We start from the raw sequence: 14,092 nt of genomic DNA, 5'->3' as shown, positions 1-14,092 counted from the left end.
AACTGTCGTAAGTCAAGGACTATCTGTATTTGTAGTTTAGGGTTGAGGGGTCCAACCAAGCTGAGCTTGGTTGTTTACTTGCAGATGTTTCATTACCCAAACTAGGTAACATCATCAGTGGTAGTAGGAACTGGGGTTTAACCAGGTGTGGTATTCACTTACTTTCCCTATCAGTTCACAAATGTGAGCATGTGCATTCCCACATGCCGCGTCCACACATGCGCCCAGCCTTCCATGCATACACTTTGCTGGTGCGCGCGCCTTCAGCACATGCACCCAGCCTCAAAAACATGCCTAAATAGCATCCTATTTAGGCATGTTTTTGAGGCTGGGTGCATGTGCAGAATAGAGCCAGGGCAGGTGGGCGGGGCAGGCCCACCTGTGATTTCCGCTACAGGTTCGGGCGAACTGGGGCAAATCGGCTGAATACCACCTCTGGGTTTAACCCAGTTTCACAAGTTGAATGGAAGTAACATTCAACAAATAACAAAAACAATTGAAATATTCATCCCATGAGTTTTCATGGGAGGTTTCTCTTCAACTGGAATTTCAGGTGACATTACAGAATCAAAGCTACAAGTTCAGTGTCTACACTTAGAAATCGTACATCTCTGATCTGCCTTTTGTGACCTGTCCTTGCACAAATTATTTTAGGCTGCTGTTACCATGGTTAATGTAACAGGAGAAAAATCTTAAGACTGTGTGTCTGGGGTTGAAAAGGAAAGAAAACAGAAGCACTTCACTCTGTTCTGGCTACTGTTCCGTCAAAAGCTTGTAAACCTCTTAAAAGTCTAAGCGGGAGCCAAGTTAAACAGATCTACATTCGTTTTCAGTATGATATTGTGAAATAGAGATGAAAGAGCTTGTCAGATTGAAAATAAATATATTTGAATAATGTGTCACATCAAAGATAGCATACAAATTTGGCAAGCTCCTTGAGTTGATAAAGTAGTTCTCGTTTAACTTCAAGCATTGAGTTGGTAGCTGGAGAAATAGGTGTACTTGATTGTTTATATAAATTGCGACCTATCTTAAATAAATTGTGCATAATTTTAATTTGGCCCCTTCACCTCTGCAATAAATAGGTTATTGGAGGACATGCCTACAGTGTGTATAGAATATAAAAAGAATTGTGCAAAACAGTCACATGGCTTAGGAAAATCTTTGATAAATTCCACTTTGCATGTGATTCTTTTATTATATCCATTACCATTTGAATGGTATTTCATCTTGGTCTTTTTACAGAATCAAATTGTTGTTGCAAAAAAAAAAAAAGTTTATTTGGAAAATTACAATGACCCTAATAATTCCCATATATTTGGGGATTCCTTAGCTGTGATTTTTATGCATTTTACCAAATCAGGGCAGACATTGGAGAGCAGCAAAGAATTCTCTCTATTTTCTTTGCTGCCATCTGGTGGTGATAACTAATTTTGTACCCTTAGATTAATCAGATTGCCAAATAGCCAAATATTTAATCCTCCTACAAGGAAGAGTGGGTTGTTAAACTACAAAAAGAAAAAAATCTTCAAGAATTTTGCTCACTGTTGTAGGCATTATTCTCTTGTAGATTTTGCTGAAATTGCTGGTATTCTGTTAAGTGTCCATGTTATGTATTCTACAGATTATTATGCATTATTTGGTTCCATGTGCCATGGATGTGAGTTCCCTATTGAAGCTGGGGACAGGTTTCTGGAAGCCTTGGGCCATACTTGGCATGATACCTGTTTTGTGTGCTCAGTAAGTATAAAAACTGTATTATGAATCATGTATGGAGGAATGTGCAGGAGGTGGAAAGATAAGAACAAACCAAGCTGGTAGAGCAAAATATCCAGCATCTAGTCCAGCATTCTGTATTCCACAGATTCTAATGAAAAGCCCACAAGCAGATCATGAATGTAACTGCAGCTTCTCGTTAACAAGAACATGAAGTTTAAATGTGCAAGCAGTAGTCATTTAACACAGAACTCCATCGTTAAGTTCATCAGGGATTATCAGTTGTTGCTACTCCGTTACTCATGCTTTGATCCTGTCCAGGCAACATGTAATGTGTTAGATGTTGGGCTGCTATTACAAGGAGGTTTAAAATTTCAGCTGCTTATGAAAGCTTAGTATTTAGTATTGGTCATTCCTACATTGTGTTCAACATTAAAAACAATTATTTTATTTCCAAACCTATTCGTGGTGCTAGTGTTGACTTTCAAAGACTAAAAAAATATAATGTAACGCCTAGTGTTCGATTGTGGTCTTAGTATTTGATTTTTATTGTACAATTTTTGATTGATTTTCGTTTTACCATGCATCACTTCGGCATGATTGCAATTGTAAAATGCAGTTTAGAAACATTTAATAGCAACAATCGGGAAAAGTAGTATAGAATAATTAGAAAACTATGCAGAATTCAACAATAAACACTCCTTTTTTACGACCCTGTAATCCCTTAATTTGGGGTAGAGCTGGGACAACTGGATGGAGTGAGAGTTTACTAGCCAGATGCCCTTCCTGATGCCATGTGTAGTGCAGCAGATATATTTTCTTTATGCCCTAGAACAGGGGTCCCCAACTCCCAGTCTACAGACTGGAACCCATCTGCAGCATGCCAAAAACCCGGCCGCGCAAACAAACAAAATCCCATTCATGGGATAAGGGCAGCACGTGAAACCACGCTCCCTATGTCCATGGAAAAACCTCTCTCCTTGGAACCGGTCCCTGGTGCCCAAAAGTGGAGGCCACTGCCCTAGTAGAATAACATCTGAATTCTCAACCTTCTGCATGGAAGGTGAGCGCCTTCACCACTAGGCCACCCCCCACCCCCAGAAGTCAACAATATACTTAGCAAAAATTCTTTAAAAATGGAACAGAATTCTCAACTGCCCATAGAAAATGAAAAATCGTTAGTGGCCATGGAATGTGGTTGATTCTCAATCAGAAAAAAAAGAAGAAAACTCAAGAAGATGATAAATAGATTACAGAGCGTGGAAGTCAATATCAAGATCTGAACCAAGGCACCACTTTTCTTGCAGATCCCATTTTTATACAATAATTCACAATGACAAAAAGCAAAGAAATCTAGTTACCGTATTTTTCAGAGTATAAGACACACTGGAGTATAAAACGCACTGGAGTATAAGACACAGGGAGAAAAACAGAGGGAAAAATCTGCCTACCAGGTATTCATCTGGCTAGCGTCCTTAGTCTGGTCAGCTTCAGCACATTAGTTTGCTGGTTTTTTATTCCCTGCTTGGGGATAAAAAACAGCTTCTAAGGCACAGCTGAGAGGAAGCAGCAATGAGAAAAGCAGGCAAAGCACCGGGGGGGGGGGGGGGGGGGGGGGGAGATCGCTTCGCTCGGCTAGTGCCTAGTTAGGGCTGAAAAAACAGCTGAGAGTCGGAGCAAATCATGAAGATCGCTTCACTCGCTAGCACCTCGTTAAAGCGGAGAGGAGAGGAGAGGGAGCAGGCAAAGCTGAGAAGATCATTCGCTAGTGCCTTGTTAGTGCCTCGTTAGTGCTGAAAAAAAGCTTCAAAAAAGCTACATTTGAAGTATAAGGTGCACCCAAATTTTCAGCCTCTTTTGGGGGGGCGGAGGTGCATCTTATACTCCGAAAAATACGGTAGTTCAATAAGGCACTGAATAGTGAAAGGTCCTATATTTTATGTATGTATATAAAGTTTTAGAACACTGGCCTTTAATTCATTTTATGCTATTTCAGGTATGCTGTGAGAGTTTGGAGGGCCAGACTTTCTTCTCCAAGAAGGATAAGCCTCTGTGCAAGAAACATGCTCACTCTGTGAACATCTGAAACATTAAAGGTTACTCCAACAAATGGGAAGACAAGAAAAGAACATGGCCGGGTGTTGGTTTTCAAGATGTATTTATATAAACTTTAAATTTGTAGAAGCAAAGACATGGGAAGAAATAGGGTTTATGCCTTCACATGAAATAGAAAGGGGAATAACTAATTAGCTTTGGTCTGAGAGCTTCTTGTTGCGTTTCAGTTGTGAAACTGAAAATTTCAATCCAGAATTTTATTTGGAGGGCACCAGGTTGGAAATAGCTGAGTTAAAGTATATAATAAAAGATTGAAGCTAGGCATTTGTTGTTAATGAGAGTAAATCTTTTTAAAAAGTGGACGTTGCTGATTGGTTTTTATAATCAAGTAATACTTTGCCTTAATCCAATACTTTGTAGCAAATTTCGCATTATTATTTAAATACTGTAAGCAATAACGCAGCTTCTTGGATACTGCAGAAAGTAAAGAGGATGGACCCTGATACCTAGCAAATTTAGAACTGCGTTTGTAGTTGCTTTGCAGGTAGGGACAAACATTTTGGTTAATTGATCAGTTCAGGTAGAATACAGCTCTTTATCAAAGAAAGATTTGTCAGTGAACTGAGAAGAGCAATCTTCATTAGATCTCTTCTGACTTCAGACATCTTTGCGGGTCCAATTCTGCATAGTAGGGTTTCCAAATCCCTTTGGAAGGCAGAATTCTTATGCTTGTATTCTGCCCAATGAACTGTTAGATATTTAGATTTTTTGTTAGAAAATAAAGCTAGCAAATACAACTGCTGGCACAAAAGAGAGCATTAACGTTTTTGAGAAAATTTGAAAAAAGTTATCTGTCCACATAGTTCCTTTAATTCCCACTGGGCATACAATTTGCTTTTTGCCTTTACTTTTTTTTTTAAATTTCAGAAATAATGCCAAAAAAGGTAAAATAAACTTTACCCATCAAGTAATTGAAGTACTCACTGTGATGAAAAGTTCTGTAAGTGTTCAGGAAGCATATGCACATGATCTTGAAATAATGGCAGATATTAAAAGAAGTCTAAGTAGTACACATAGATAGAATTGAGGTACACTCAGATTTATATGAATTAAGTCCTTACTTATCATTTACATTGTGTGCACATAGCACTTACTTTGTTGTTGTAACATATAAAAAAGAGTAGCGGATTTTAATTCCAGCTTTCTTAGGTAGCGAGCTGTGGTGGCACAGTGGTTAGAGTGCAGTACTTCAAGCTACTTCTGCTGACTGCCGGCTGCCAGAAGTTTGGCAATTTGAGTCTCACCAGCTCAAGGTTGACTCAGCCTTCCATCCTTCTGAGGTCGGTAAAATGAGGACCCAGATTGATGGGGGCAATATGCTGACTTTGCAAACCGCTTAGAAAGGGCTGCAAAGCACTATGAAGCGGTATATAAGTCTAACTTATTGCTACTATATTGCTATACTAAATACTGAAGATTTTCTTTTCTTTTATGGTTTTGTCATCAGCTGCTTTTATCATAAGTATGTAAAATACATACTGAATTATGTTGAAATGCTTGTTTGCTTCCTGTACGTGCATTTGTGTGTGTGTATAAGTAAACTTATGAACTAATTTTTCATCCTGTATATCTCACCTCCTCTTTTGATAACAGTAGGAAGAAGAGAGAAAAAGGAAAGACAACTGATAACGTAATATGTTCTTTAATACAAAGATTTAAAAGAATAAGTGGATAGATTCCCAAATGACCAAAGAATTTAAATAAACTGTAAGTGGTCTGAGAAGGCTGTGTCAAGGATCTTTATGCGGATAGGGGGAAGGTCACGTTTTGCAAAATGGTGAGCTTAGTGTCATGATTCACGCCTCCCATTTTTGTCTGACATTGACACTTTACACAAATGGGATGGAGTTTGGTTGCTACACCACATTGCTACACCTGCCATTTACACCTGCCATTTACAGCTGTTGACCTTGGGAATTCAGAGAGTAGAGCCATTGGCTACTACTAGTTTTTTTGGAAATGCTAACCTTAAGAAATTAAAAATTATGATACCTGAGGACAAAACTGAAGCATTAAAACAAAAAAAAAAAGCATAATTTGAATACATTAACATTTACAACTTGAAGCCCTCTTGTAGTCAAGATGCCCTCCATAATATGTTTTCAGAATGGCCACTGGACTCATAGTGGATGCTTTTTGTGTGTACTATGGATCAGTCAGAGCTGAACTATGATAATTTTGTGTAATAAACTATAGTATTTCCATATTGGAACCAATCTAGAGTTCCCAAGTATTTACTAAAGAAAGGAAGATTATATTGAATTTTGTGTAAGTTGTGTCATGTGATGACATCACAAAGTAAAAGGAGGGTTTGGTATTAAATCTTCAATAGTATTCATTCCAGTGTTGTAAGTATTCCAGCATTTTCACTTGAGAAGCATGGAATAAATGGACAGGATCAGAGTTATCCAAAATAGTCTATTATAATCAAAGGAATTTAAATTAACCATATTTAATTTAGATTCTATTGTTTTTTATGGATCTGCTCTAAGTCTGTATCTAGCCCCTACACATGAGGTTTATTCTCTATTCCTTAGCTTCTTTAGATTTATTTTTTTTCATTCATTAATAAATATGATTCATTCATATATAAATACCATATTTATGTATTGTAGGAGAAATATGGTTACCAATCAGCATTTCACAGGGCAAATTACAATTTGTAGAATAAGGTGACTTTGACTTTCGTGGCAAATGTCCAGAATTTGAGAAGTTATTTTACTCTGCATTCAGGAAATGCATAACCTTCCCATGACTGAGAATTTGGAGAATTGAAATTTCAGCCTCTGCCAGATTGAGTAAGATTTGAGCTAGCTGCTCTCATTAAAAATGGAAAATAGAACACAGGAGGAGAGGAAGGTAGTTGAGTGGGTAGTTTATGTATACTTTCCATAGATAACAAGCCACTTATTTTATCAGACAGGTTGGAAATTCACCTTATTTATGAAAGCCTAGATGAAGAACAAGCTGTTGCATATTGTAATTAATTAGTACATCATCCTTTGTAAATAATGTCCCTCTATTACAAGAGCTAAAGCAAAAATTAAAGATGGTTTGGTCTTCATATCCTGCTAATCAAGAGTTTTGGGCTGATTTTCAAAAAGCAAAGATGAATAAAGTTGGACTTGGTTATTCTGTACTCTTTGTGAAGTTAGTTTGGTTTCAATCAATTTATATTCTAATGATCTTGATACCAGTTCTCATTTTATTACATTGCTCTGTTTTAAAACAAGTGGTTTTCTTCCATCTTCAGCCTAAACACATAACTGCTTCTGTTGTCATTGTCTATCAGTTCAGTTGTTGTAAAAAGCCTAGTCATTAACTTGACCTGATGTACACATCAATAAACACAACCTGTGGAATTATATATTCAATGCTTTGTTTTAATGCCTCTGAGTTTAATACCATCACAGCAAAGTAGCCATATACCTTTACTTGTAACAAATTACAGGAAGTCCTTGACTTACAACAGTTCATCTAGTTCGAAATTATAACGGCATTGAAAAAAGTGAGTTTTGACCATTTTTCATACTTACGACCGTTGCAGCATCCCCATGGTCACGTGATTGTCAGCTTGACAACTGACTTATAGTTATGACCATTGCTGTGTCCCCGGGATCATGTGCTCATATTTGCGATCTGCTGCCAAGATGGGGAAACCAGATCCACCTAACAACTGCGTCACTGATTTACACTGCATTGATTCACTTAACACAGGGGTCTGCAACCTGCGGCTCTGGAGTCGCGTGTGGCTCTTTCATCCCTCTGCTGCGGCTCCCTGTCACTCAAAAATATGCATCACAACTGCCAATGTGAGACACCTGCTGGCACACGATTTATTGAAGTTTTTGACCCATCTTTTTTTTTTTTTGAGTTCAAAATGTTTTTGTTGCATGCAGAAATAAAAAAAATATTCATTGATTTCATAAATGCAACATACAAGCATAAAAGTAAAAAAATGATATATGCAGTGTTATCTTCATTTTAGATGTCAAAAGGGTTTTGTGGCTCCCGGTGTTTTCTTTTTTGTGGGTCCAAATGGCTCTTTGAGTGTTCAAAGTTGCCAACCCCTGACTTAACAAATGTAGCAAGAAAAGTTGTAATATGGAGCAAAACTCACTTAACAAATTTCTCACTTAACAACATAAATTCTGGGTGGAGGACTGCTTGAATTTGGTTTTACTTCTGTTTTTTTTCTCATGAGCTGGCAGAAAACACAATAGCTGACAAAGTTGCGTACAAAGATTGCCTGATGTTCTTTCCAAGCCGGAGATCCATCAATAGGAACTGCAATTCTATCTTTTCCAACGAGGTTTATCTGATACTGTATTTAGCCTTAGCACAAAGCATTCTCTGATTTCACTTTACGATACTTAACCATCTATAGTAACGTGGTCAATTACTTCATGATAATAGTAGCTCCTGGGATTTTAATGAGCTTGGTATTTTTTCCTCTAGGAGAATGTACTGTTGCTTTCAACCTTGTTTGTACAACGAAGAGGGAACACTGCATATGACTATAAAAAGCTAGAGGTAGCTTTACAGGAATCCGGCCTCTGTTGCAAGTGTTTAGGCTACTATGATGATTAACGCAAGTCTATTTAAACAGTATATTAAACTCCAAAAGTAAAATTATGAAAGGCATCAAGACGATGTTCAAAGCTTTGACACAGAGAGTAGGTTTTTGTATCATTTTAGCAACAAGAAACAGAAATATTCATTTATTCATTAGGAAATTGTAATCTAGAATAATATCTATACCCTTGAAGCTAAATTTCAAAATGTAAGCCAGTCATTGTTCAACACAAGAAAAGTCTTTCAGTCGGCTGACTGGTTGAACTGTACTATATTAAGGGTGTCTTCAAAGTTTTCCTTACAGAACTTGGCATAAATTCCTTTATTCGATAAAAACCTTAGTTTAGGTTGAAGTTTAACTTTTCTGGGAATATTCATATCTGGCTTCAGACAAGGTCTGGGTAATATTAGAAACTATCTGGAGCCCCGTGCTTTGCTATGAAACTCTGTGATCGGGCTTGATAAATCGACACTTACAGCTTGAATCCTCCCTTATCCTATCCCCTTCTCTCCCTCAGGCTTTCTAACTCCTTCTCTCCCTCAGGCTTGCCCCACAGAAACTTCTATCCTAGCCCCTTCTCTCCTCAGGCTTGCCCCACAGAAACATCTCCTATCCTAGCCCCTTCTCTCCCTCAGGCTTTCTAGCCCCTTCTCTCCCTCAGGCTTGCCCCACAGAAACTTCTATCCTAGCCCCTTCTCTCCCTCAGGCTTTCTAGCCCCTTCTCTCCATGAGGCTTGCCCCACAGAAGCCTGCCCTATGCTATCCCATTCTCTCCAGAGTTATTTTCAAGTTGGGAGGGGGAGTAGAACATCTAACTAATTAGCATCAGAGCGTGTTATAATAATATAGGAAATATTAGTGCTCTGATGGTCATTTCGAAAAATCCTTTCTTAGTGAGCACCTAGAAGCCAAGAGGAACATATGTGGCAAATTTCAAGTTTGTAGGCTTTACAGTTCTGGAGATTTCGTGATTAATGCGTGAGTGGTTCACGCACGCATATAGAGAGATTCATTGAGATTTTATTATTAATTTTCTAGTGTTCATTAGGAGTTACCAGAAATAGCATGATGAAAAAATATTAGAAAATTACACTTTACTAAGGGCAAAATAGAAGTCACCGAAAGATAGTAGCTTTCACTAAAACCACTTAATAGGGCATTACATTTCCTCTAAGAAACATTTGTTGTCATGGGACCTCTCAATCAACAGTATACTTTGTGCTATTTAAATTTCAAAAGTGAAAAAAAAACCCTGCCACTTTCTATCAAAGCTTCCAAAATGACTCCATTCTGAGAAGTCCTTGTCTTGCACTTGGTACAGAAGTCTTGATTTTACAGTCAAAAATCAGCATGTAGTAAGTATCCTGACTTATTAATTTTTTTTATTTCATACAGATAAATTATTATAACATCTGAATTATTTTCAGAAATGTACTAAAAATAAATTTTGGATGTTTCTTTCACTGATCATGAATCATAGTGAAGTTTTATTAATCCTTATTTGAATTTCGAAATCTTAAATTTTCTTTAGAAATTGCATGTAATGTTTTTAGAAAATGGTTAGTTGGTTTAAAATGTTTTAATACAGTTTATTCATTCAAATACTTGTTTTCATAGTTCTTCAAGAACTGAGACTGTTCTTGAAGATTATGTGACTTTTAAAAGACACATAAAATGATGTGCTGATTTTCCGTTAGACATTAATAGCACAGAGGAATATGTAATCAAAATAGCATTTTAGTTTCGCTGGTCATAAAGTGCCCTATCGTTATTGTTCCTCTTCTTCCACAGCTAAACGTTTGGTTCTTCATGCCTATATTAAAACAGTAAAATATGCCACTTCAAAAATAATTGCTCTCCTCTGTATGATTATTCAAAAATTGATCAGGTTTTACAGAGATCTAGCTATTAAAATTGTCAAAGATTTGAAGCCTATGGTGCTGGAGAAGACTCCTGCAAGTTCTCGTTGATCCTGGCTCCAGTGGTCAGGATTGGGTAGTGACACGCTCCAATTATTGATTGAGTCTGCAAAGCTGAGAAGCTCCTCCCCTTTGCCTTGCCTCCCAGCTTTCTGACTCAATCCGGTTGTGAAAGGCACGTTTGAGCCTAGCTCTGGCAAAAGTTTCCCTTTTGCCACCAAATTTCATCTACAGCTCCCAAAAATTTTTTGGTAGAGCTCCCAGCGCGAAGGGGTTCGTACCCGAGACCGCTGGAGGCCAATTTTTGGCTGGCGAGGACTGTAGGTTCCCAGCTGGTTGAGCCTGGTCCTCACCCTAGCGTGGAGGGCCTGTTCCCTCTACTGCTGCATACAAGGGGCTAGCCTCTTGCCTGCCAGGCAGAGGCTTTGGAGAGGCTATCGGGGATCCGATAGCCAGCAAATTGCGGCGATTTTATCAACGGAGCCGCTTTGGAGGCTGACCACGAGGCCTGAGGCCCCTGTTAGCCGCAGCCCCTGCCGGGCGGCTTCTGGGCTCAACACAGCAGCGGAGACCCTCGTTCTGCAGCCCCAGCCCCTCGGGTGGATCGGCTCTGCTGATCATCTCCCAATCGCCGGATTCCAAATGTAAGTAAGAGGGGAGTTGGATTAAGAGTCCGGGCGGCCATTAGGGTTTCCTAGGCCATTCGTAATGTTCCGGCGGCCATTTTGAGTGTCCCGGCGGCCATTTTAAGTCCCGGCGGCCATTTTGAGTGTACCGGCGGCCATTTTGGGAAGGTCCGGCGGCCATTTTAAGTGTACCGGTGGCCAATTTGGGAAGGCCCGGCGGCCATTTTAAGTGTACCGGCGGCCATTTTGGGAAGGCCCAGCGGCCATTTTAAGTGTACCGGCGGCCATTTTGGGAAGGCCTCGTTGCGACTAGAGGCCTTGTGAGGGCTAAAGGCCTCTTTAACTGTCGGCCTTGCCCTTTCTTTCAGCTTTCCCTCTGAATCCTGCCCTTCCCTCAGGGGAATTGAGGAGTTCTCATGGCTTCCCATCGGCCTTCCAGATCAGCCAAGCAACCCTTACAGCAGGAAGAACCTGGATCTTCTGACCCTGTTCCTGCTAAGAAAAGCAGAAAAACCCATCATACCACAAAGGGGTCTAAGCCTTCCCAATCATCTGCTTTGTCCAGAGAAGAGCTAAAGCGCCATAAGGCTATTGAAAAGGCGATCCAGAAGGCCATCCAGGCAGCCTCCTTGCAGGAGAAAGCCTCCATTAGCCCCCATCCATCTCCTGGGGTGGCCCCTTCTGCAGGTTCAATACCTGCTCCTGCAGGTCCAGCAAATCCGGATCCCCAGGTTCAGCCTGAGAAAGGGGATAATCCGGGCCAAGTTCTATCTCCTGCCTTGTCCCCAGATAGGGACATCCCATCATCTGAAGGGCCTAAGGAGGTCAATGTAACATTATTTGGACCTCAACCTGAAGCTTCTCCTGTCCAGCCTCAACCCCAAGAAAATCCTGCACAGGCCCCCGCCCCTATGGCCCCTCCTTCCTTGGCCTCAGGCAATCAGATCACCTCTGATCTGGCTTCTTTCATCAGGGAAGCCATCAAAATGGGGGTTAGGGAGGAGTTGCAGAAAACCTCCTCTTGGGGCTCCAGTCACTCTTGCTCACAGGTTGATATTGAAGGCTCCATTGTCTCGGCTGCTGAGGCAGCTCTTCATGGACCAGAGTCTCTAGCCCAGGCAGGGTCACCTGATCATTCGGACAGGGAATCCTTAGGAGCTCCTGATCCTCTGGACCAGGATTTGTCGGATGACGAAGGTCTGGCCCCAGACCAACCAGCATTTGTGGGTCTTTTTAAGCCCCAGCTTTTCCGTTCCCTGCTCCACAAGGCCAAGGCTGTCACAGGTCTGGGTTCCTCTCATACCTCATCGATGAATGCGGGGGAAGGCCCTTCCTCTTCCATTCCCCTCTTTGAGGAACCTGCCATTGAATCTGAGGAGATCCCTGGCCCCAAGATATTTAAGGATGTTCTTCAAAGACAATGGGCGGCCCCTGCTTCTGGACCCAGCCCCAATGCTAATGACAGACGTCTCTATAATTTGGCACCTGAACTGTCCTCTCTTTTGCAGGTCCCTTCAGTAGACCAACCGGTAGCGGAATTGTCAGCCCCCTCTAATTTGACGGGGCCTCCTGATGAAGGTCTACGCCCGGAGGATAGACGGCTGGAGCATTCCCTAGTTAGATCACACCAGGCTACTGCCTGGTCGGTCAAGGCCTCCTTGGCCGCCTCCTTTTTTAACCGAGCCTCTATCTTATGGCTTCGCCAACTCCAGGCCAGACTCCCGGTCTCCGACCTGAGGACCCACCAAGATATAAGCAAAGTTATAGTGGCCCTAGACTTTTCAGCGGATGCTACCTTAAATTCTTCTCGCTTCGCTGCCAAGGCCATCGGTTCCTCTATAGCTGCTAGACGCTTGCTCTGGCTCCGACAGTGGCAAGCTGATGCTAAATCTAAATGGCGCCTCGCTTCTTCCCCATTTGAAGGGCCCAAGCTTTTCGGCGCTCCTCTGGAGCCCCTTTTGGTGGAGTCCAAGGACAAACGCCGCATCCTTCCTAGCTTGTCCCGGCGATCTGACTTCAGGTCCCAATCCTCCTTCCGCCCATTCCGGTCTCCTGAGGGTGGTTTCTCAGGAAGCCGTCGTCAACGGTTTCCCCCGCCTAGACAGTTTCGACCTCAGGACCGTCCAGGTCACCCTCCTAGAGGTCCTCCCAGACGGCCCTTTCGAGGGGGCAGGGGGCGGGGATTCCGTAAGTCTCGCTGACGGCCTGGTCCAGCTACCCATTGGAGGCCGCCTGGCGTCCTTCGCCAGCCAGTGGGCAGCTACCTCGTCGGACGCCTGGGTCAGAAGGACTATCAGTTCTGGCCTCTCTCTCGAATTCCTCTCCTCCCCCCCAGAGAGGTTTCTTCGCTGTCCCATCTCGCAGAGCCGACCATCCAGGCTCTTGGTGGCCTCTGCCATCCGTCACCTACTAGAGATTCGGGCCATCGAACCGGTGCCCCAGGGGCAGCGCGGACAAGGCTTCTATTCACGCTTGTTCGTTATTCGAAAGTCCTCAGGGGGGTGGAGGGCGATTTTAGACCTCAAATCCCTGAACCGCCGGATCGTCTACCGGCGGTTCAAGATGCAGTCCCTCCAGACCATCTTGGAGGGCATCAGGGTCGGAGATTACCTCTCGTCAATCGACCTGACGGAGGCGTATCTCCACGTCCCCATCCTCCCGGCCCACCGCAGGTTCCTTCGATTCTGCTTCTCGAACCAACACTACCAGTACAGGGCTCTCCCATTCGGCCTCTCATCGGCCCCCAGGGTATTCACGAAATTGATGGCCGCCATAGCGGGCCATCTCAGGGCCATCCCAATCCGGATGCAGTTCTATCTGGACGATCTTCTGGTCCAGTCAGTCTCGGAGCCCCAGGCTCTTCGGGATCTCTCGACCACTATCCGGGTTCTGGAGGCCCATGGGTTCTCCATAAATCAGGCCAAAAGTCATCTGGTCCCGACCACTCGTCTCCAGCATCTAGGTGCCGTCATCGACACGGGTCAATGCAAGGTCTATCTTTCCCGGGATCGCCTGACCAGTCTGCGGTCTCTGGTCAGGGCAGTGAGGACAGCGAAGGGCTCTTCCCTGGCCTCCCTCTCCCAACTCCTGGGGAAGATGGTATCTTGCATTGGCATAGTTCCCTGGGCCCGTCTCCACTG

The 14,092-nt window shown here is 42.4% G+C and overlaps 1 protein-coding gene across 1 annotated transcript in view; it reads left to right on the top strand.

Moving 5' to 3' along the window:
* Positions 1–7,198, top strand: part of LOC139320485 (PDZ and LIM domain protein 5-like) — a 50,826-nt gene extending 43,628 nt beyond the window's left edge. Inside the window, exons 8-9 of the mRNA XM_070948828.1 lie at positions 1,625–1,740; positions 3,713–7,198. Coding sequence (XP_070804929.1) covers positions 1,625–1,740; positions 3,713–3,802 — 206 coding nt within the window. The 3' untranslated portion in view covers positions 3,803–7,198. The remainder of the gene's footprint in view (positions 1–1,624; positions 1,741–3,712) is intronic.
* Positions 7,199–14,092: the final 6,894 nt, after the last annotated feature.

This window comes from Pituophis catenifer, unplaced genomic scaffold (assembly GCF_029215685.1).
Source record: "Pituophis catenifer annectens isolate HBS135680 unplaced genomic scaffold, rPitCat1.0.hap2 SCAF_8, whole genome shotgun sequence".
NCBI lineage: Eukaryota > Metazoa > Chordata > Lepidosauria > Squamata > Colubridae > Pituophis > Pituophis catenifer.
The sequence above is the reverse complement of the archived record's forward strand: the minus strand, read 5'-3'. Positions and strand labels throughout refer to the sequence as shown.